Source organism: Meles meles, chromosome 12 (genome assembly GCF_922984935.1).
Source record: "Meles meles chromosome 12, mMelMel3.1 paternal haplotype, whole genome shotgun sequence".
In the NCBI taxonomy this organism is placed as follows: domain Eukaryota; kingdom Metazoa; phylum Chordata; class Mammalia; order Carnivora; family Mustelidae; genus Meles; species Meles meles.
Window position 1 is genome coordinate 31,432,405 of NC_060077.1, and position 20,142 is coordinate 31,452,546.

The 20,142-nt window shown below is 58.5% G+C and overlaps 1 protein-coding gene across 4 annotated transcripts; it reads left to right on the plus strand.

The window, feature by feature from the left end:
• The first annotated feature begins 5,675 nt into the window (after positions 1–5,675).
• Positions 5,676–19,425, plus strand: AIFM3 (apoptosis inducing factor mitochondria associated 3). 4 transcript variants are annotated; one of them, XM_046024098.1, is made up of 21 exons: positions 5,676–5,734; positions 8,244–8,419; positions 12,469–12,682; positions 12,932–13,041; positions 13,231–13,340; positions 13,436–13,480; positions 13,706–13,802; positions 13,880–13,992; positions 14,272–14,358; positions 14,770–14,861; positions 14,971–15,101; positions 15,212–15,327; positions 15,431–15,502; positions 15,588–15,651; positions 16,257–16,333; positions 16,433–16,550; positions 17,075–17,173; positions 17,450–17,525; positions 18,059–18,163; positions 18,810–18,830; positions 19,058–19,425. In XM_046024098.1, the coding sequence occupies exons 2-21, from the start codon at positions 8,389–8,391 to the stop codon at positions 19,095–19,097; spliced, it is 1,818 nt and encodes a 605-aa protein (XP_045880054.1). In that variant the 5' UTR covers positions 5,676–5,734; positions 8,244–8,388; the 3' UTR covers positions 19,098–19,425. The 4 variants fall into 4 exon arrangements, with proteins under 4 accessions (XP_045880054.1, XP_045880053.1, XP_045880055.1 ...); XM_046024097.1 differs by lacking the exon at positions 5,676–5,734 and adding an exon at positions 5,777–5,857; XM_046024099.1 differs by lacking the exons at positions 5,676–5,734; positions 18,810–18,830 and adding an exon at positions 5,777–5,857.
• The last annotated feature ends 717 nt before the right edge of the window (positions 19,426–20,142 follow it).

The following is a 20,142-nucleotide window of genomic DNA, read 5'->3' on the forward strand; positions in this document are numbered from 1 at the left end:
TTGAGTCCGCCGGGGCGCGGACCCGAGTAGGCGGGAGTACTGCGGGTCTGTGAGCACTCCCCGCCCCTCCTCTATGGGGATGACCCCGGGGTGGAGGGCCCCGAGCACCGTCCAGCAGTGCGCAGGCGCGGCCGCCACACACCTGGAACTTGAGGGCGTCCTGGCCGCCAGGCCCGGCTGCCCCGCGTACCCAGGCGCAGCCCGGTCACCTAGACCCCAGTCTACCGCCTCGCTGGCCGGTTCTGGGACCACTACCGCCGCGTCCTCCAGACACCTTACACCGGGCCCCACTGCTCCCCACGCCGGGCTGCCGCCGTTGGTCCCCGGGGCAGGCGGACCATCACACGGATTAGGGATGGAGAGAGGGAGGATCCCCAGCGGGTGAAGATGGAGGACCTAGAGCTCTGGATCCCCCGGAGGCTCCCTTTCCCTCAAGCCCCAGAAACGGTTTGCCCCTTCCCAGATGTTGTCCAGAACGCATGGTTCCTGGCCGAGCCAGGTGAGCCCCACTCTGCGGGGCCTCGACGGCTGCCGAGCTAGCTGGCTGCGGAGTTCGGGCGCCGGTCGGGGGCTTCCTGGCGAGGCCGAGGCTCGCGTGGGGGTGGCGGTCTGGAGGTGGGTAGATGGGCGTGAGGCCCGATGGCCATCAGCGCTGCCGGTTTCCGGAAGGCTCCCAGGGCTCCTGGGCTCTGGGCCCTAACAGGTAACCTGTGTCCTGGCGGCCTGGGAGCGGAGGGGTAGGACAGCAGCGTCTCAGCCCCCGGGTCGCGGAAGTGGGGGCGGGCACTCGCGGAGCACGGCAGTGAGCGGGCTGCACCGCCAGCACCCACCCGCCTGAGAGAGCCCCGCGGAACCTGCCGTGGAGGCTAAGGGTGTGAGGAAGTGGCTCGGGGAAGGGGCAAGGGGGAAGGCTCTCTGAGTGGCGCCAGGAGCTACCCAGCAGCCAAGGCCTGGAAGGAGGGAGGAAAGGAATGCTGTGTCCAGTAACTGCGTGGAGGACGGGCACCAAGAGGAGGGGAGACCTGGGCAGGGGCTGCACCAGACCCAGTGAGCAGAGGAAAGGGACGCAAGTCCCAGTGCCAGCCCTTCGGGAATGGTGGTTTGCAACCCACCTGAGCTCCCCACAACAGCTCCAAGAGTTTGGGGAATTCCTTTTTGGCATCAGGGTTGGAGGAAGAACATCCATAAGATGCAGCATTCAGAAGACAGGTATCTGATGAAATGTATCCTTCCACTGTCCATTCCACTCTCCAGCATCTCTCTGTTTCCAGTTTATTATATATTATATACATTTCCACAGTTATTCTGTAACATACAAGCATACTGAAATACCTCTGTACATATCCTTTCTTTTTTTTAAAATATTTTATTTATTTGACAGAGAGAAATCACAACTAGGCAGAGAGGCAGGCAGAGAGAGAAGGGGAAGCAGGCTCCCTGCGGAGCAGAGAGCCCGATGCAGGGCTTGATCCCAGGACCCTGGGATCATGACCTGAGCCGAAGGCAGAGGCTTTAACCCACTGAGCCACCCAGGCGCCCCTGTACATATCCTTTCTAAATGTTTTCTCTACACCAAGGTAGCATGGATTACTTACTGTTCCGCGCCTCGCTTTATTTCCCCAATCTGTTTTCAAGATTTTCGTGAATCCATGTATGGAGGTTTTATTCTTTTTCACCAATCTGTAGTACTCCATGATATGGCTGAACCGCCCACTCACTCAACAGTCCACTAGTGATGGACATGTAGGTCCTTTCCAAGGTGGTCAGATGTATTAAAATGAGTTGCTCCAAGTGGAATCGTCAGATCAAAGGCTCTGGGCATTTGCAATTTTGAGAAGTGTTGCCAAATTGCCCTCTGTAGGGATAACCTTAATTTACACTTCTGCCAGCGACAGATAAGAAAATATTTATAACATTTGTACAAATGCTCTGAAGGCACCCTTTGTGGCTGAACAGTGTTCCTTTATGCGGCTGAGGGAGCTTAAACTAGCACATTTGTCTTTGAGGGTGTGGAGGTTGTTGCAAATCTTCTGATGAGAGAAAACCCTCCGGTCTAAGGGCCCATCTTTCAGCCCTCCAGCTGACTCTGGCCCAGTCTTCATCCCAGGGGTCTCCTGACTTCCTGGTCCATCTCCCTCATTCCAGTTCAATACCAGTCCTAGTTGCTGGTAAGGTGACAAAAGACCCTGTGATGAAAATCTCTCACCCAACTCCTCCTTGAGCCCGTAACATACCTCTGTGCTATGCCCCTGCCCAGAACTCAGCACTCACATCAGACTGGACTGGCCCATTCTGAATTCCGTGGAATTTGCCATCTCACCTCCTTGCCTTTGCTTGGACATTCCTTCTGCCTGGATGCCTTTCTTCTCTCTGGTGAACTCCTAAGGGCCTGTCTGTCCTCAGTCCTTGCCACCTCCTAGGAAAACCCTTCTGAACTTCCCTCCCTCCGTGAAGACTGGAATTAGGGCTAGTTACCCCACAACTGGAAACAGGTCAGTGTAGCAAGATCGGGACTGAAGAAGTCAGTAGGCAACTGGAGCTGACCACAGAGACAGAGAACCCAGAAGGTGCTGAGAACACAGGGCTCAGACACAGTTGGTGTAGACCAAATCGGGCTGGGGGAGGCTGGGCTGCAGTAGCCAGAGGAAGTCAGGAATGAGGCTAGGGTGCGAGGTTTGGCCCAGGTTCCCCAACCTAGGGATCCTCCAACTTCTGCTTCCATATGATTGAATCACTGTGAAGCTGTGGGCACAGCTGTCCTCAGGTCTGGTGTCAGCTGTGCTGTATCCGCCCCCCCCCCAATATTTCCTGGGAATCAGTTAAACTCAGGTCTCAGGATCTGAAAATCTATTAAAATCTGGCAGGGAAGGGGGCTCTACTGTCTCAGTCGCTGCCCTCAAAATCCCAAAGCTCCCAGAGGCCCTGCTGGCCCTCAGACTGGCCTCCAGGGGGCGCCAGTGTCAATCCCAATGTTAAGCGTTGAGCCTGTGTCACGTTCATCATCGCACCCACCCTGGCATCCAGGCCCTAGGCTAAGGGGGAATGGGGAATAGGGCAAACTGACAGAAGGGGGCAGAGGAAAGGAGAACAGAGACAGGCTTGGGCAGGGATCTCTCCCTCTCTCTCTTACACTCACACACACACACACACACACCTGCTTCTCAAACCTTGGCGACCCCCTTCCTTGCCTTTGGGGTGTCTGTTGGGTCTAGGGGTCTCTCAGCCACCCCCAGGTCACCTCACTGGGTGATTTCCTGGGGCTCGATTTCCCTCTTCACTATCAGCCCTGTGGGTATTCTCCAGATCAGATGTTTTTGTCTTGTCAGAATCATCCTTGGGGCAAGATCAGGACCTCAGATTGTCCAAGGCTCAGAGGCCTCCTGAATCTCCCTAAGTCCTCTTGTTCATACGCACCACCCCCAAATTTGAGGGCCTCTATGAGGCAGCACTCCTTTTTTTTTTTTCTTTAATTTTTAAAATCTTTTTTTAACTTTTAAGAAAAAATTTTTATTTGAGAGAGAGAGTGAGCACAAGCAGGGGGAAGAGCAGGCAGAGGGAGAAGCAGGCTCCCTGCTAAGCAAGAAGTCCCATGCAGGACTCAAATCCCAGGACCCTGGGAGCATGAGCTGAGCTTAACCAGCTGAGCCACCCAGGCATCCCGAAGGCAGCACTCCTCTCCTACCCTAGGTATTAGCATTTGCTCCCCGATGATCTTGCAGTTTCTGCCCCACCACAGGGCAGCTAGAGTCTCGAGCCCAATCTCTCAAGCCAAGGGTGCCATAGAGGGCTTGCCCCATGTCAGGGCAGCACTCGCCCCGTGTCAGGACATATCCCCAGCTTGTTGGCTTTTGCACAGCCCCCACATTGACCTGTTCCCCAATCTCATCTCTGGCACCGCACACTTAGCAGCCCCTACCCCATATCCTGAGCGCCCTCTATTTCCCATGGTTCTGCATGGTGACCTGGCAACCTCCTAGGGACGGCACTGTAGTCACCCCCACGTTTTCTGGGGAACCTGGGCACAGGGGTTCACTGACGCAGATGGGTCCCTGAGCAGGACTCGAACTCTGCCCTGGAGACTATGGGGCCTTGGCCAGGCCTGGCAGGCCTCTCTCCTCCCACTGCTACCCCTCCACTGGTAAGCCCAGCATAGCCTACCCAGCCTGGCAGGATTCAAGTCTCTGTTTTGCCACTCACCACCTGGTAGCCTTGGGGGAGTTCCTAACCTCTCAAAACCTCAGTTTTCCCAACTGTCAAATGGAGATGATGCACAGAGAAACTTCCTCCTCAAGCAGTTGTGAAGAAAAGAAATAAATGTGTGTGAAGCCAGAGCCATGGCACTATCTGCCTGGCTAAGGGGCTGGAGCTGCAAGGTCAGCAAGTGTGTGGAATGGGGCCTGCTTTTGGAGGCCAAGGGCACCAGGCCCCATACACCATCTGTCCACTGATGGGGCCTCTCCTGTGGCAGTGGCCACAGTCACACTGTGGAAACCACACACATGGCCACAGGGGGATGGTCTGAGTGGAACCACTCATCCCCTTCAAAGTCTGGGCTCCACACCCACCTGCAGAGGAGTGACTCGTGCAGACCCTGGTCCTGCCCCTGGGTGAGACTCTGCTTTCTGAAATTGTACAGCTGTAAGATGAGGGGGAGTTGTGCTTGTCCCTCTGGGCAGGGTGGGTCATAAGGACTTTCTCTGAAGGCTGGATCTGCCTGGTGCAGGAGACTGTCACTGCTGTCTCTTTTGTCATCCTTACAGGAGAGCAAAGGCCCAGAAAGGGGAGAAGTGGCCAAAAACAGAAGCCAACAGGAGCCGCCAAAGGAGCACTAATAGGACAGAGCTGGTGGGCCCTGATGTGTTTGTTGAATGATAGATGTGGTACGGCTTCCCTGGAACGTGTCTTTCATTCATTTCCTACATAGTCACTGAGTCCCGGTTTGCCGCAGGTACAAGCTCTACCTGAATACAGCACAAAGATCGGGACAATCAGGACAGTGATACTAGAGGTAACTAGGATCCAGAATTTCTGTGCCTGATCACCTCTGAGTCAAGGAAGGCTGGTCAGGGAGGGCTTCCTGGAGGAGGGGACACAACACCAGGGTGCATCATGATTTAGAGGGACCCAAGAAGTGCTCCTAATATAATGACAGGTGGGAAAAAGAAAATGTCACAAAATATAATTTAAGATACATCTTATGAAGTGTGGGGAGAGGGGAAGGAGCTAGGAGACAGAGGAGACTGATCCCCCAAAGGCAGTCAAGCTACCTATGGGGCAGTCGCGAGTGATTGGGATTTTCCTTCTTTGGGAGGTTACTCCGGGTTCTTCAATTCCCACCGCAAAAGTCACTCCGCCGCCCAGGATTCGAAGACTTAGGAAAGAAAAAACAGAAACAAGAATCAGACCCGGTGCGCAGCCCAACTTGGCACCCCTCTAGGATCCAGAGGATCCCCAAGAACCCAGACCCCGCTGGGGGCGTCCACGGCCAGAAGGGCCACCCCATACCTCCCCACACCCCACGAACCGCGCGCGGATTCCGAGGCCACCGGCCCGGCCCCTAACCAGGGACCGACCCCCATCTACCAGCAGGGACCCGGCGGGGCGGTGCTGGGCGCCGCGGGCTCCCCGGCCGCAGTGTCGCCGCAGCGCCGGCCCCGCCCCCGCCCGCCCCACCCCACCCCCCCGCGGCCGCGGCCCCGAGCGGCTCCACAGCGGAGGCCCACGCCGAACCCAGGTGAGCGCCCGCCCCAGGGACCCCAGCCCCCAGGACCCCGGACCCCGACCCCGCCACCCCAGCTCGGCTGCCGGGTCCCGGCCCCGCTGCCTCCGCGCCCCGGGTCAGCGGGCGCGCTCGCAGGTCTCGGACCCTGGGCCGGCGCGGTGGGGGCTGGGGCAGACATCGGGAGTGGGAGAGAGAATAGCTGGGGCCGAAGCGCCTCTCTTCCTTTCCCCCTCCCCAGCCCGGGGCCCTTCCCCGCTACCCTCGGCGTCCCACTGTGTCCCCGTTCCCCTTCCCGCCCCCCCCCCCCCCCGTGTGGTGAGGACATCTGGATGGGCGGGAAGGCGGTAGAAAGGTCTTCCCAGATAGAGGGGACTGCACGTGCAAAGGCTGGGAGAGTTCGCTGGAGGCTTGCGCCAGGGCCCTGCGGGGGAGCAGGTGAGGGCTGGCACCCCTCAAACTTGATTGCTGTCCTGAAGAAGGCTGAAAGCCACTGAGGGTCCCAACTGAACAGCACCTTCCCCTCCTCCCTTTTCTGCCCAGCCTGCACGGTCCTGGGGGCACCGTGTCCGGGTGAATGAGGACACATGCTCCTGGTGGGAAAGTTAGAACTTTTCAGCACTGGGTTAATTTGTGGGAAAGGGACAGCACTCCACAAATCTTGGGGATGCCTCCTGCTGCTCCACAAGCAAGAACCTTTGCCTTTGAGGTAGCTGGGCTCCCAGCCTGCCTGCACATAGTAGGCCTGGAGAAGCTTCCATCCCCAGCAAATCTCTTTCCAGGCCCAAGGCCCTGGAGGGTCTAGGACCCCCAGGCACCCCAGGGAGGGAGAAACCGCCCAGACAGGGACTGGACAGCAAGTGGAGGTCCCACCTTCCCAGACATCTGTGGCCCAGCCTGTGAAGCCTGAGGCCAGGCAGGAAGGAGGTGGGCTCAGCCTGAGCCCTCTGAGCCCGAGGAGAAGCCAGGATCTGGGGAGGGCCCCCTTGTGCCCAGGGAGGGGCCAGGCAGGGCAGGTGGTAGCCCAGTCTTACTGATCTGCCTCGGTGATGAGTGGGGGACCAAGTACCAGTATGACCCATGTGGCCAGTGACCTTTGGCTGCCACCGCCTCCTGAACTGTAAGTGTACGCCTCGGAGGGCTGGTAAGATCAGATGCCAGGCCGTAGATGACCCTTCCCAACTTTTTCTCCTTGGCCCCCTTGCTCTCAGGCACCCACTCAAAGCCTTTGCTGAGATCTGGGCAAGACCAGGTAGGCCTCAGCCCCACCTCAAGTTAGACTTCAGGAAGAACTTCCAGGGGAAACAGGGGGGATGACAGTGGGATGGACTGGGGGAAGGTCATTTGTAAACGGGGCTGCTACACCTTTGTCCCAGGGCTTCCAAAGTCCGGTCTGTAAGCTGCATCTTCCAGGAGGCCAACCTTGTGGCCTTGAGGACTCTGATCTGGTGACCTCTCGCCCCGCCCTGAGGCTTGCAGGGAGATATGGGGGCTTCTTTGGTCCCTGCCCATCTTGAAACTAACCAAGGCAGGGCGGAGGTGGGAGGTCACCTGGATGCCCCTTCCTGCTGCTTGACCTTGGCAAGCCCTTGGCTTCTCAGTTTCTCCAACTGCTGTTGGATGTCATCTCAGCACCACAGGCCTGGCGAGCATTTGCGAAGTGGGGTCCTGTGTACTGGGTGGGAGCTCATGGCTGCTGGACATGGACTGTGTGCCTGGGCTCCCTTTCCCCCAACCCCATCAGGCCTGGGCTAGCCGCCTACTTCTGTTCACCATGGAGCTGGGTTTCCCTGGGGACCAGCGGACTGGCCCAGCCCAACCCCCACCCCCCACCCACACCCTCCAGTGTTTCCTGGCCTCATTCACCCGGGAGGAGGGGTAGAGGCTGGAGACTGGGCCACCTCTTGGACCCCTGCCCCCTTTGCCCCGCCTTCCAAGGCTGGAAAGCCTCCATCCACTGCTGGGCCAGAAGGAAGAAGCAGGGGTTGCCTGGAGGAGGTGGGTATCCAGGACCTGCCAGCCAAAGTGGGGGCCAGGGCCCAGGAGAACTAAATGTCACCCCCGTTGTAGGAAGGAGAAACTACAGAATCAGGAGGGCTCTGATCTGCCTGAGAGGACCTTTGGACCCCAGGCATGGTGGGAGCTCCCTGAAGAAGGGAGGGTCCCAGGGCTCCCAGACTGCTGGCTTTCCATTGGGCTGCAGAAATCAGGTTTTACCAGACAAGGCAGCTGTGGGGCTGGACTAAAAAGGCTGAGATCAGAGCAGAGGGCCCCCTAGGCAGTAGGCACAGCCCACAGGCAAAAATGGGAGGGGAGAGTGAGAGTAGGGAGGCTGGAAGGCCTCAAAAGGGAGGTGCGTTCCAGGGTCCCCTATAGGCAGTGGATCCCAACTCAAATGTGCACATCTTCCCAAAGCCCCCCCCCCCCCCGCCGCTGCCCCCATCTATCTCTATCTCTCTGCGTCTCTCTCCACAACCCCCATCAAAGCCCGGGTCCCTACAGATACCCCTTGTCTCCCCTGCAGGTCTTGGAGGCAGCTCTGGCCCGATGGCAGCTCCAGCATCTCTAAGGGCCATGGGGAGTCCAGCCCCACCTCCGGGGGCACCCTAGGCCTCCCACAGCCTACCATCTGTATACCTGCCCCCCCATTCAGCTGTGGGCCACTCGCCATGGGTGGGTGCTTCTCCAAACCCAAGCCAGGTACCTCCTTTCTTCTTGCCTCATCCTCCCCATCCCTCTCCCCACCCTCCACCCTCCCTCTCCTTACCCTCCTCCCTCCTTCCCCCCCCTCCCTCTTTCCTCCAGCCACCTTCCTCCTCCCCCTCCCCCCTCTGCCTCCGAAGTAGGTCAGGCTGGGCTGCAGGCTGCTCAGAATGTTAATTCCCTGTAGGCAGGAGGGGGTGGGGGGCCTGGAGCCTTCTCTTGGCCCCCCTCCAATGGGTCCCCTTCTTTATCTGGGACTTTGGGTGCTTCTGGGGGAAATAGCTGCTGAACCTCTCTCAGAAAGTAGAAGTTAGGGTTCCTCCTGCTCCAGGATAGGGCAGGGGGGCCTTCCTCTTAGGGCCGGGGAAGAGGGACTCCAAGGACACCCATAGCTGCTGTGTGACCCAGGGCATGCAAGTTACCTCTCTGAGCCTCAGTTTCCCTCTCTACAAAATAAGCCTGACCCATCAAAGTTGCCATGAAGGTGGGGTGCACAGATCACAGCCCTCTTCTGATGCCCTGTGTGGCCTTGAACTGAGTTGCCCCATTTGTGCAGGAAATCCTGCCCTGCCTGGCCGGAGGGGCTCCGGCCTGAGGTGGGGGCTTCCCTGGTGTTAAGGGAGGCCTGGATGTGCTCTCCACGGAGACTTCTGCCTGTTGGGCTCTCTCTCCAGCCCCTATTTTCCCTCTCTCTCTTCACAATACTCAGGAAGGCAAAAGAATGGAGGCCTGTCACAGATGAAGACATGGAGGCCCAGAGAGGTCTCTCTCGTGCCCAGTCAGTGCCCCGCCCACCTGCCACCCAGGCCACCCTGCCCCAGCCAGCTCCCCTTATACCTGATACCCATCGGCTCCATTACCTTGGAACACATGAGCCTTTTCTCCTTTTCCTGGGTCTGAGGGAGAACTTGGGGGCAAGAGGAGACCTTTAATGCCCTGCCAGGCAGAGGGGACGCCCCCCTGTACCTGTCTCAGGGACCAGCTGTCCCTCCCCCCATGCCCATCCTGTGGGTACCCAGTTCTGGGCCTGATCCTGCCACCCTTCCTGGCTCCACGTATGACTTGGGTGAATGATGACCATTGTCTTGACCTCAGCCTTCCCCCCATCAGAAGTGGGCAGGAAAATGCTAGCTAGTGTGGCAGGAGGCCAAGAGCAGAGGATGCCACCTGCAGCTTCCTTTAAAGGACTTCAACAGGCTGGCCTGCCTGAGACCCCTGGCCCCCAGCTCCCAGGTCAGGAGCTGACAGCTCTCACTGCCCCAGAGGCAGTGGTGAGAACTCATGTTCTTGAGCCCAAATCCAGCCCTGCCGCTTCTTGGCTGCGTAGCCTTGGGCAGGTGACTTCACCTCTCTGAGTCTCTGCGTTCTCATGTATAAGTGGGGCTAACAATTTTACCCCCTCCCCTGCCCCACCCCATGCACACTGTTTTGCTTAGCACAGGGCCTGGCACACAGGAAGGGGCATGTGTAGAACATTGTTAGCCCTCTTTTTGGAGGTAGGCTCCCTGCTTTTAGGACTCCCCTGTGGGGCTATGGCAAAGGGGTTGGAGCTTAGAACCCTAGGCACCTACACTGGGCAGGTCAAGGGTGAGGTTCAGGGAATTTCAGCGTGTGTGAGTGGGAGCATTTGGGCCATAAAAGTTCAGCTGGGGTCAAGAGGGGCTACAGGGAGATCAGAGCAAGCCAAAGGTCTTTGTGCAAACTCTTTACTTTCTATCTTGCTTGACTCTGGATTGGAGCACATCAGCACACATTTCCTGAGCTCGCTCTGTGCTCCCCATGTTCCATTGACTCTGGGTCCGTGATAAGAAGTGTTCCAGGCCAGACCCTTGCCAAGCTCAGAACTAGGAAGAAGCACAGCTCTCTTGGCATCTAGTCGCTTGCCTTTTCTGAGGCCACAAGTGCCACTTAAAGGCTTTCCCTTTTTGCCATGGCTGCCAGGAGGCTCAGAGCTAACAATACAATGCTATTCCCCAACTTCATCTGTTGAGTTTCTACTCTGAGTTACATATATTAAGTCCTTCAGCATTCCCTATCAACAAAGAGGTAAGCACTGTTCTCTCTGTTTTATAATGAAGGCATCTGAGGTCCAAAAGGATAAGGCAAGGGTGCATGGTCACATGGGCTCCCGGGAATCATGAGGCTAGGGTTGATCTGGCTCTGTGGGTGGGCAGAGACCTCTGCCTTAATGGATTCACGTTAGACTGCATTGGCGAGCCCCTCTGAGTCTTCTGGAAGGATGTGGAGGATACAAACAATCTGGCTTGGCTGTTATCTGGGCCCCTGCCAGGCTGTTCCTGTGAGCTTCCTCTCTACAGTTCACATAGCTGGTGTCAGCTGAGTTGGAAGTATTTTCCTTTTTAATTCTTCTCAAAACATTCTAACACCATTACATAAAGTATGGAAAATGGAGGCAAAGAACCCACCCCACCCTCAACCTCCCTCTCCCCCACCACCTGACACAACAGCTTCAGCACGGCGGTGGGCTCTAGGGCCCTTCCTGCCCAGCTGGAATCATGGAGCAGACCTTCACCCCCGCCCCCTGCTGTGCCTGGGCCTGGCTAAGAACTGGGACTTGAGGATAAGGGGTGTGGGCCTGCCTTCCCCGCCCCCGCTCCGGGCCAGGCCAGGGTGGGAGATTAGCACAGCGTGAAATGAGGAATGGGCAGCCGCAGGATGCAGCACCTGAACTGTCCAGGTGGATGGGCAGGGGTCAGCCAGGGCCAGGAAGGATGACAACCCAGGCCAAGGGAATTGCATAGGCAGAAGGCCCAGAGGCGTGACTCCGTGTTCTCTGTTTCTGGAGTGCCAGGTCTGGGATGGAGGGGACGAGAGGTAAAATGGGGAGAAGCCTGGAGGCTCTGCTGCCTTGGGAGTTGGGAGAAGCCCCTCCTGCTTCCTCATGGGCCCATGCTGGGCCAGGGGCTTAGCTTCCATCGCTAGGCCCAGGAGGCCGGATTATCGCTGCTAAAAATTCTGTTTATTGTTCCCTTCTAATTAGAAAAACACCCCAGGCACATTGTAGGGAATTTAGAAAATGCAGAGAAATATAGAGACAAAAACCAGCTAACTGCCTGCTAGAATGGGTCCCATGGGCACTCTGGGGAAGTGTCTTCTGCTTGGAAGCTTCGTGAGGTGGGCCCTGCGCACCCTCTGTACCTACCCTTTTCGGGTGGGGTTCACATCCAAGGCCCCAGACCCCTGCACATGAAAACGTGGAAAACCCAGGGCTTGGCAAATGATGGGCTCCTACATTGGTGAGCATAACTATTTTAAGAAGTTGAAAATAAATTGTGTACTTTTTTTTTTTTAAGATTTTATTTATTTATTTGACAGACAGAGATCACAATTAGGCAGAGAGAGAGGGAGGAAGCAGGCTCCCTGATGAGCAGAGAGCCCAATGCGGGGCTCCATCCCAGGACCCTGAGACCATGACCTGAGCCGAAAGCAGAGGCTTTAATCCACTGAGCCACCCAGGTGCCCCCTGTACATTTTTTTTAAATTAAAAAAAAAACAACAAACCCTCAAACCTATGGGAAAGTTGCAAACGGACCAACAGACCTTCTGTTTGCTGTCACCCAGAGTCACTGGCTAGGAAATGAGCCGCACCCAGATTTGGACATCCTGCTCTCACTTGGGTCTGACTCTACACGTGACCTGACCCTTTAGGCATCCTCCGCCATCAGGGACCATGTCCTTGGAGTCTGAGCAGGGCTCAGGGCACCAGGGTTCTTTCCTCCCACATAGATTCTTGGACAAAAGGCAATGTCAGGGTCAAAGGAGCCCCCTTGTGCCCCCCCCCCACTCATTTGTTACTGAAAAAGAAAACATGCAGAGATGAACTCAAGACAACCCAGCTTACCCTCCTTCTGCATCTGTTCTCCTTCTCACCTGTTTTAAGGCTCTCTGAAGCTGGTGCAGGGAGCTTTCTGGAAAGGTGGAGGCCCGGGAGGAAACTCACTCTAAGGAGCCAGCCCTGGAGCTGGTGGGGTGGGGAAGGGGGTGGGCCGGCTGGGCGCTCACTGTGCTGCCCTGCCCACCCACAGTGGAGCTCAAGATCGAGGTGGTGCTGCCGGAGAAGGAGCGGGGCAAGGAGGAGCTGTCAGCCAGCGGGAAGGGCAGCCCCCGGGCCTACCAGGGCAATGGCACAGCCCGCCACTTCCACGCTGAGGAGCGCCTGACCGCCCCTCACCCCTATCCCGGCCCTCAGGACTGTGTGGAGGCTGCTGTCTGCCATGTCAAGGACCTCGAGAATGGCCAGTGGGTGCTGGGACTGGGGGTCGGGTGGGGGGCTTCCAAGAGCCCAAGATGGGAAGGCAAGATGCAGGCCATGGAGGAGGTGGGCTGGGAGGCCTGGAAGGGGCCTTCACAGGTGTCTGCACCAGCTCCCACCATCATGGCCTCTCCTGGTCTGGGCCTGCTCCCCAGAAAGTTGAACTCTGGGAAGAGGTGCCCACCCAAAGTGGGGCCTGGTGTGTAGCCTGCGGTCTGAGCACAGCCCCTCCCCAGGATGCGGGAAGTGGAGCTGGGCTGGGGGAAGGTGCTGCTGGTGAAGGACAACGGGGAGTTCCACGCTCTGGGCCACAAGTGTCCACATTATGGCGCACCCCTGGTGAAAGGTGAGCTGTCCCAGGATACACAGGTGGTGGAGTGGGACCTCCCTGAAAGGTGCTCAGATCCTCCTTGGACCCTCAGGGTCTCATCTATCAGTGGGGTCGCCTGGGCTGTGGGGAAGAGCCAGCGGCTGCTGGGACACAGAGGAGAGGGACTGTTGCTGGTGGCCCCAGCCTGGCACCGCCCTCCCCCAGGTGTGCTGTCCCGTGGCCGGGTGCGCTGCCCTTGGCATGGTGCCTGCTTCAACATCAGCACTGGTGACCTGGAGGACTTCCCTGGCCTAGACAGTCTGCACAAATTCCAGGTGGGGCTAGGTGGGCGGTGGGGTGGGAGCCTGGGAGGGCAGGGCAGGGGTTGGAGCACCCCCAAACCTGGTCCTGAGCAACACAGCCCTTGCAGGTGAAGATTGAGAAGGAGAAGGTGTACGTCCGGGCCAGCAAGCAGGTGAGGGTGTGGCTTGGGGCTCAGGCAAAAGGGAGAAGTGAGGATAGCATCTTGACCCAGGGGTCAGCATGTGAAAAGGCCCTGTGGCTGGGGAAGAGTAAAAGGCTACCTGGTGGGGATGAGGCTGGACTGCAGCGGCAGGACCTGGCCTGCTGGGATGATGGCACAGGGAGGATGTCCACAACTCCAGCTCCCAGCTGCCTTCTGCTCTCCGGCTGTCCCCAGGCCTTGCAGCTCCAGCGAAGAACTAAGGTGATGGCCAAGTGTATCTCTACGAGTGCTGGGCACAGCAGCAGCACCAACGTGCTCATTGTAGGCGCAGGTTGGTGGTGGGTTATGAGGGGCGGGGGGTGGGTGGGGTGGAAAGGGGGTCCCTGACCTACAGCACCCTCCCCTCAGGTGCGGCTGGCTTAGTGTGTGCAGAGACCCTGCGGCAAGAGGGGTTCTCGGACAGGATCGTCTTGTGCACCTTGGACCGGCACCTCCCCTATGACCGACCTAAGCTCAGCAAGGTGGGAGGAAGGGCAAATGCGGCCCAGGAAGGGCCCAGACCCCCAGCCCTCTGGGCACAGTCAGGCCCTCTCAGTGCCCATTGGGCGTCTGGCTGGCTGCCCTCTCTGCTCACAACAGTCCTATCTGTGGTACCTCCAAAAAGATGCGGGTTTGTTGAATTCTATCCACAGCCCCTTTGTGAGTGGGGCCCAGTCCCACCCTCCCCAGGCCTTGGGTCCTCTGTTGCAAAATGGAACAAGAGCCACCTGGCTTTATCTCAAGATAGCTATCTCCTGCAGTCCCTGGACGCCCAGCCGGAGCAACTGGCCCTGAGGCCCAAGGAGTTTTTCCGAGCCTATGGTATCGAGGTGCTCACTGAGGCCCAGGTATGGGGCCAAGGCTAGGAAATCTGGGGAAGGCTTAGTAGGAACCACCAATGACGTGAGGCCATGAGGGCCCCTGGAAGCTTGTGGGGGTAGTGTCCTGCCGTCTTGGCCCTGCTGTCCAGGCACCCTGGCACACTCCAGGCCTGGAAAACAGCCCTGAATCTCCTTCCCGGCAGGCTTAGGAGCACATGCAGAGATCTGCTCAGGGCTGGGACGGGAGAGCGTAAGAAAGGCTTTGAGGGGAAGGTGGTGTCTGAAATGTAAAGAGGAGAAGCCAGGAGGAAGGATGACCCAGGTGTCAGGAATGGCCCCGGTGGAACCTTCCAGTTGAGAGGGTCTGGCAGGGACTGGGAGGGACAGCCTGGTTCAAGTCCACACCCAGGCCCACTTTCTGCCCGGCGTGGGTTGCAGGTGGTCACAGTGGATGTGAGAAACAAGAAGGTTGTGTTCAAGGATGGCTTCAAGCTGGAGTACAGCAAGCTGCTGCTTGCGCCGGGGAGCAGGTGGGAAGGTGTCTCCCCCTTGTCTCCTCCGGATGCTTGGCAGGGCACGAGCCGGGATGGGAGGGCTCGGGGTGCTGGGAGCCCCTCACTGATGCTGGCCACGACTCAGCCCTAAGACGCTGAGCTGCAAAGGCAAAGAGGTAGAGAACGTGTTCACCATCCGGACACCTGAAGATGCCAATCGTGTGGTGAGGCTGGCCCGGGGCCGCAACGCGGTGGTCGTGGGAGCCGGCTTCCTGGGTGAGCAGCCAGGGTTGGTGGGGGCGATGGTCTGTGACGGCTGGCCCCAGGGTGGGACTGGCCCTGGAAGGCTCAGGGTGCCAGCCTGCCATCCACCACCCTGGCCCCAGGGATGGAAGTGGCCGCCTATCTGACCGAAAAAGCCCACTCGGTGTCTGTGGTGGAGCTGGAGGAGACACCCTTCAGGAGATTTTTGGGGGAACGTGTTGGTCGCGCCCTCATGAAGGTGAGCGCACCCCGGCCCCCAGCACCCAACCCCTCGGAACCCCAGGCACCCAGCCCAGCCCTGCCATGTTCTCATTCATGGCCTTGCCCACCTGCCCTGACAGATGTTTGAGAAAAACAGGGTCAAGTTCTACATGCAGACAGAGGTGTCAGAGCTGCGGGCCCAGGAGGGAAAGGTGGGCCCTTCTTCCTGCTCCCCTCTACCCCACTCACCCTTTCCCAGGCGCTGGGCCGCCCTGCTCACCTGCCCCCTCCCCACAGCTGAAGGAGGTCGTGCTGAAGAGCAGCAAGGTTGTGCGGGCTGACGTCTGTGTTGTGGGCATCGGTGAGTGGGCAGGCAGGCAGGTGCCAGCAAGCACCTGCACGTGCTCCAGAGTGATCCTGGGCCTGTCCCTTCCCCTCCCTGAGCCTCAGTCTCCACATCCACAAAATGGCCACTTCGCAGGGCTGTGTGTGTGGGGGGGGGTGGTGGTGGTAGCCAGAGCTTGGTGTGGAAGATGCGCCCAGTGACCACTGCCCACAGATACCTCCATGGCCTGCCCCACATGGCCTACAGGACCCAAACAACCCTCTACCTGGGCCCTGCTGCCCTCCAGGTGCCAGCCTGGGGAAGGACAGAGCTGGGAGATGGCAGTGTAGGAACTGGGGAGGTACACCATGCCAACCACTGGGGGCGGGGGTGAGGTGGGATGGGGATGGGGTGTGGGGGCGCTTCCTGGAGTCTCTCAGAAGAAGTGAGAGCCAGGGCAGTCTGGTGGGGCGGGGGGCCATGCAGAGGGGACAGGATGCATGAAGGCCACTAGGTGGGCTGCTCCTTGGACTATTGGTCTGGGGCTGGATTTTGGTGAGGGAGGGTATGGGTCATGGCGGACAAATGAGGTGGGACAAGGCAGGGACTGGGGAATGGACACGGTGGCCCTGTCCTGTCAGGTGCGGTGCCGGCCACAGGCTTCCTGAGGCAGAGCAGTGTCAATCTGGATTCCCGAGGCTTCATCCCTGTCAACAAGGTGGGGCCGGGCGGGGTGGGCAGGGTGCTCCTTGGGGTGGTGGCAGGATCAGGCCAAGGCCCCTGTCCCACCCATAGACCCCCGGCCCGCTCCCCACAGATGATGCAGACCAACGTCCCAGGCGTGTTTGCCGCTGGCGATGCTGTCACTTTCCCCCTGGCCTGGAGGAACAACCGGAAAGTGAATATCCCACACTGGCAGATGGCTCACGCCCAGGGTATGACCCGCCCGTGGCAGGATGGGGGGGCTGTCCTTGGGGCTCAGCCTCCTCCAGGCCCACCTCCCAGTTGTTGGCCTTGGGTCCTGGTCTCTGGGTTACCCTTTCAAGGCTCGGGGGTGACCTGTCTGAGCAGCCAGTTGACACAGCAAGCCCTGTGGCCATCCATAGATATCCTCTTCATACCTGGTGTGTCTGTTTCATTGTGTGCCCACCGGAAATGGTGGGCAATCCCCCAACCCCAGGAAGCAGAGCTTCCAGGTCTGGAGCACTTGGTTCAAATTCTCTAGAGAAGCGATCTGAGTGACTGGCTTTGAGCCAGGTGTCCCCTCTGCACCGATCAGCTGCAATCGGGGGTGGGCAGTGGGCTGAGCAATGACGCATTACTTGACCTCTGGGGAGGTGAGGAGGAAGAGAAGGAAGGGGAGTAGCCCCACATGTCAGAGGTCCCCCGGAGAGCCCGGGCAGGCAGTGTAGGGGTGGTGAGGGCTAGGGTCGGGGTTCTCACGACCTGGGTCCTACAGGGCGGGTGGCCGCGCAGAACATGCTGGCGCAGGAGGCGGAGATCAGCACTGTACCCTACCTGTGGACAGCCATGTTTGGCAAGAGCCTGCGCTACGCTGGTAACGGAGGGGCGCCGGGCAGGGGCGGGGCCAAGAGCATTTAGGGGTGTGGCTAAGGTGTTGGCGGAGTGCGGAGGCGGAGCCTGGGGGTTAGGACAGGGCTATGAGCATCCTAGGGGCGTGAGCACGTCCGCCGTAAGAAGAACGAAAACTGGTTGGGGGCGGCACTGAGGACCACCTACAAGGACAAAGGAGCTGGGCATGGTGGGGTGCTGTAGGGAGGACTTAGGAAAGTACAGGCTGGGGGAGTCCCATCCCCTCCTGTTCGGCTCACAGGGTACGGAGAAGGCTTCGACGACGTCATCATCCAGGGGGATCTGGAAGAGCTCAAGTTCGTGGCTTTTTACACCAAGTGAGAGCAACGGGGTGGAAGGCGGCGCGAAGCAGCGGTCGGGAAGGTCGGGAAGGGGGAGCTCGTCCCAGAGGAGCTCTGCTCCAGTGGAGGGACCTACCTGAAAGGTGGACCGAGGAGACAGCTAGGCAGGAGACCCTCCAAGGCCAAGTGAGGAGGCCGGGTAGTATTAAGTCCAGCAGCCACGCCTTGAGGCAGGACATTTTGTTTTCAGAACAGCTCTTTGAGTAGGGGTTGTGGCCTCCCACTTTTACACTGAGGAGAGTCACACAAGTAGAGAGTGGTGATCCCAGGACAGGTGCTCAGCCCTGAACTCCACTGAAGAGGAAGGCTAGAGCCTCCATGGGCCTTTGACAGGATCCCCAAGCCCACGTCGGTCCAAGCAAAGCAAGGAGGGCTGGGTGCTCAGGACAGTCCTGTTGCCCTGCATAAGATCCCCCCCTGGGCCCCAGCTGAAGAGGAGTGCATCAGGGTCTCCAAGAAGGAATGTTATTTCTGAGCAGTCCTCAGGCTCAGTTACTCTGTCCCTGCAGAGGCGATGAGGTGATTGCTGTGGCCAGCATGAATTACGATCCCATCGTGTCCAAGGTGGCTGAGGTGCTAGCCTCCGGCCGCACCATCCGAAAGCGGGAGGTGGAGTGAGTGTGGGCTTCAGAGATTTGGTGGGGGGAGGGAGAGGTCCCCCAAGGGACTGGCCCTTGGTAGCCATCCACTCCTGTAGCCCTACAGACCCCTTCCCCTGTTCTTGGTCCACATCAGTCAACGGGGCATCAGGTCTATGGGGTGGCATGGGACAAGGGTTGTGGTTTACGAATGGGCTGGTTATTTGTGCTCTTGGGGTGATAGAAGGAGGAAAAGAGGCTGTGTCCCAGGGCAGAGCTAGTGCTATGGGGAGGGGGTCAAAGCCCTTGGTCAAAGCCACTCTTTGGGCAGTCATCTGGCCTGGGACACCCAACTGTATTTGGTTGTGTTGAGACTGGCAGAAGCTAGGGGTGGGAGGGACAGGCAGCTAGTGATGTTGGGTGGTTGTTTGGTGTCTGGGGGACACTGGATGTCAGCCATTACCCTCACCCCAGGATGGTGGCAATGGGAGTCACCCTGTAGGCTCAAAGCGCCTACAGAGAGGCCCTCCTCCCCCAGCCCAGGGACTGGGGAAAGCTTGGAGGCCACGGGACAGGAGTAGGCCTCGGGCTGGAAACAATAGAGAACCAAGAGGGAACATGCTGAATGACATCCTCTCTCCCTCTCCCTGGCCCTCTCTCTCTCTCTCTTGCCTTCGAAAAGGCTGTTTGTGCTGCACAGCAAGTACGTGGTCCTCTGTCCCTCCTGTTGACCATTCTGAGCCTTTCCCACCTCAGCCCAGAGCCTGTACCCCATGGACTTCCCCTCTCTGCCTAAGTACCCATTCCTCCTGGGCAACGGGGCCTGGCACAGAGCAGGTCCCCCGCTGTCCTCAGGGATCACCTGTTCATGGTGCTGAGTGGGTAACCTGCTGTCTTCTACCCTGACTCCTCCTCCCCTCATTCCTGCAGGACCGGCGACATGTCCTGGCTCACAGGGAAAGGATCCTGAGCTCGCATGCAGCAGACTTGGGCAGTCACGCTTGGGCACCAGGGAGAGAGGCCAAGCCCTGGGGGCAAGTGCCAACCTCCAATTTCCCAGGATCTCCCAGGGCAGAACCTGAGCCTTCCCAGTGCTTGCCTTCGATTGCCTGGCTCACCTCCAGAGAGGCTTCTGCTCCCTCCAGGAGATGCTTATCCCCCCAGGCCTCAGCTGCCACTGAGGGCTGGCAATGGAGGCAGGACAGGCCTATCCTCTTCTCCCTCTCTTGAGACTGGTCCCCTGCAGGACCCTGCAAAATATTAGATATTATCTTAAAATTAAAACGCACACATTTGCAGATCTTTGTGACTTCCATTGTAACTGGGCAGACCTTTATAAGGGAGAAAGCACAACCACACAATTCTCAGTGCGACAGGAGTTTGGCCTATGAGCACTTAGGGGAGGTAGCAATTGATTCTGCCCCTGGGGTTAGGGAAAGCTTCTCCAACCAGAGTCTTGAATCTGGGTTTTGAAAGAAGGGCGCTCCTGGTAGAAGGGATAGCACATGCCAAGGGTTTGAGACGGGAAGTGCTTCTTCAGAGGTCAGAGACAGCTGGCGCTTGGCGGTGTGGGGGCATGTGCCTACGTAGGGCTGTAGGGGCCGGGTCCTGAGACAGATCCCATGCTTTTCAGGGTAGCCAGAACTCCCCGAATCCCCATTTTGCAGGTAAAGAAAATGAGGCTCTGCTATTAAGTAAGAACGAGAATCTAGAGCCTCTCTACCATTCTGCTTCCCAGTCAAGAGGAATGCCGAGGAGGAGAAGTGGGGGCGCAGGCAGTAGGGAGATAGTCGGGCTCCCTCCCAGGCCGCTGAAAGCCCGGAACCCTCCACCTAGGATCCCAAGAGTAGCGGACCGTCAAGCCGAGTTCCGGGCGCACAGGGCATGCCGGGAAGTGTGGCCCATCTCCGGGCGGTGTGGGCCTGGCCGGTGACGGGGATGTTCGGTCCGGACGGGGCTGGAGCCTGGGTGCCGTCTTCAGTGGAAGAGGGAATCTGGCGCGCGTACTTTGTGGC

Coding starts and splice junctions, on each gene's coding strand:
- AIFM3 (XM_046024098.1), top strand. CDS start 8,389: ATGGGTGGGTGCTTCTCCAAACCCAAGCCAG. Junction 13,803..13,879: donor CGTGCTCATTGTAGGCGCAG/GTTGGTGGTGGG, acceptor CCCTCCCCTCAG/GTGCGGCTGGCTTAGTGTGT. Junction 16,551..17,074: donor GCAGATGGCTCACGCCCAGG/GTATGACCCGCC, acceptor TGGGTCCTACAG/GGCGGGTGGCCGCGCAGAAC.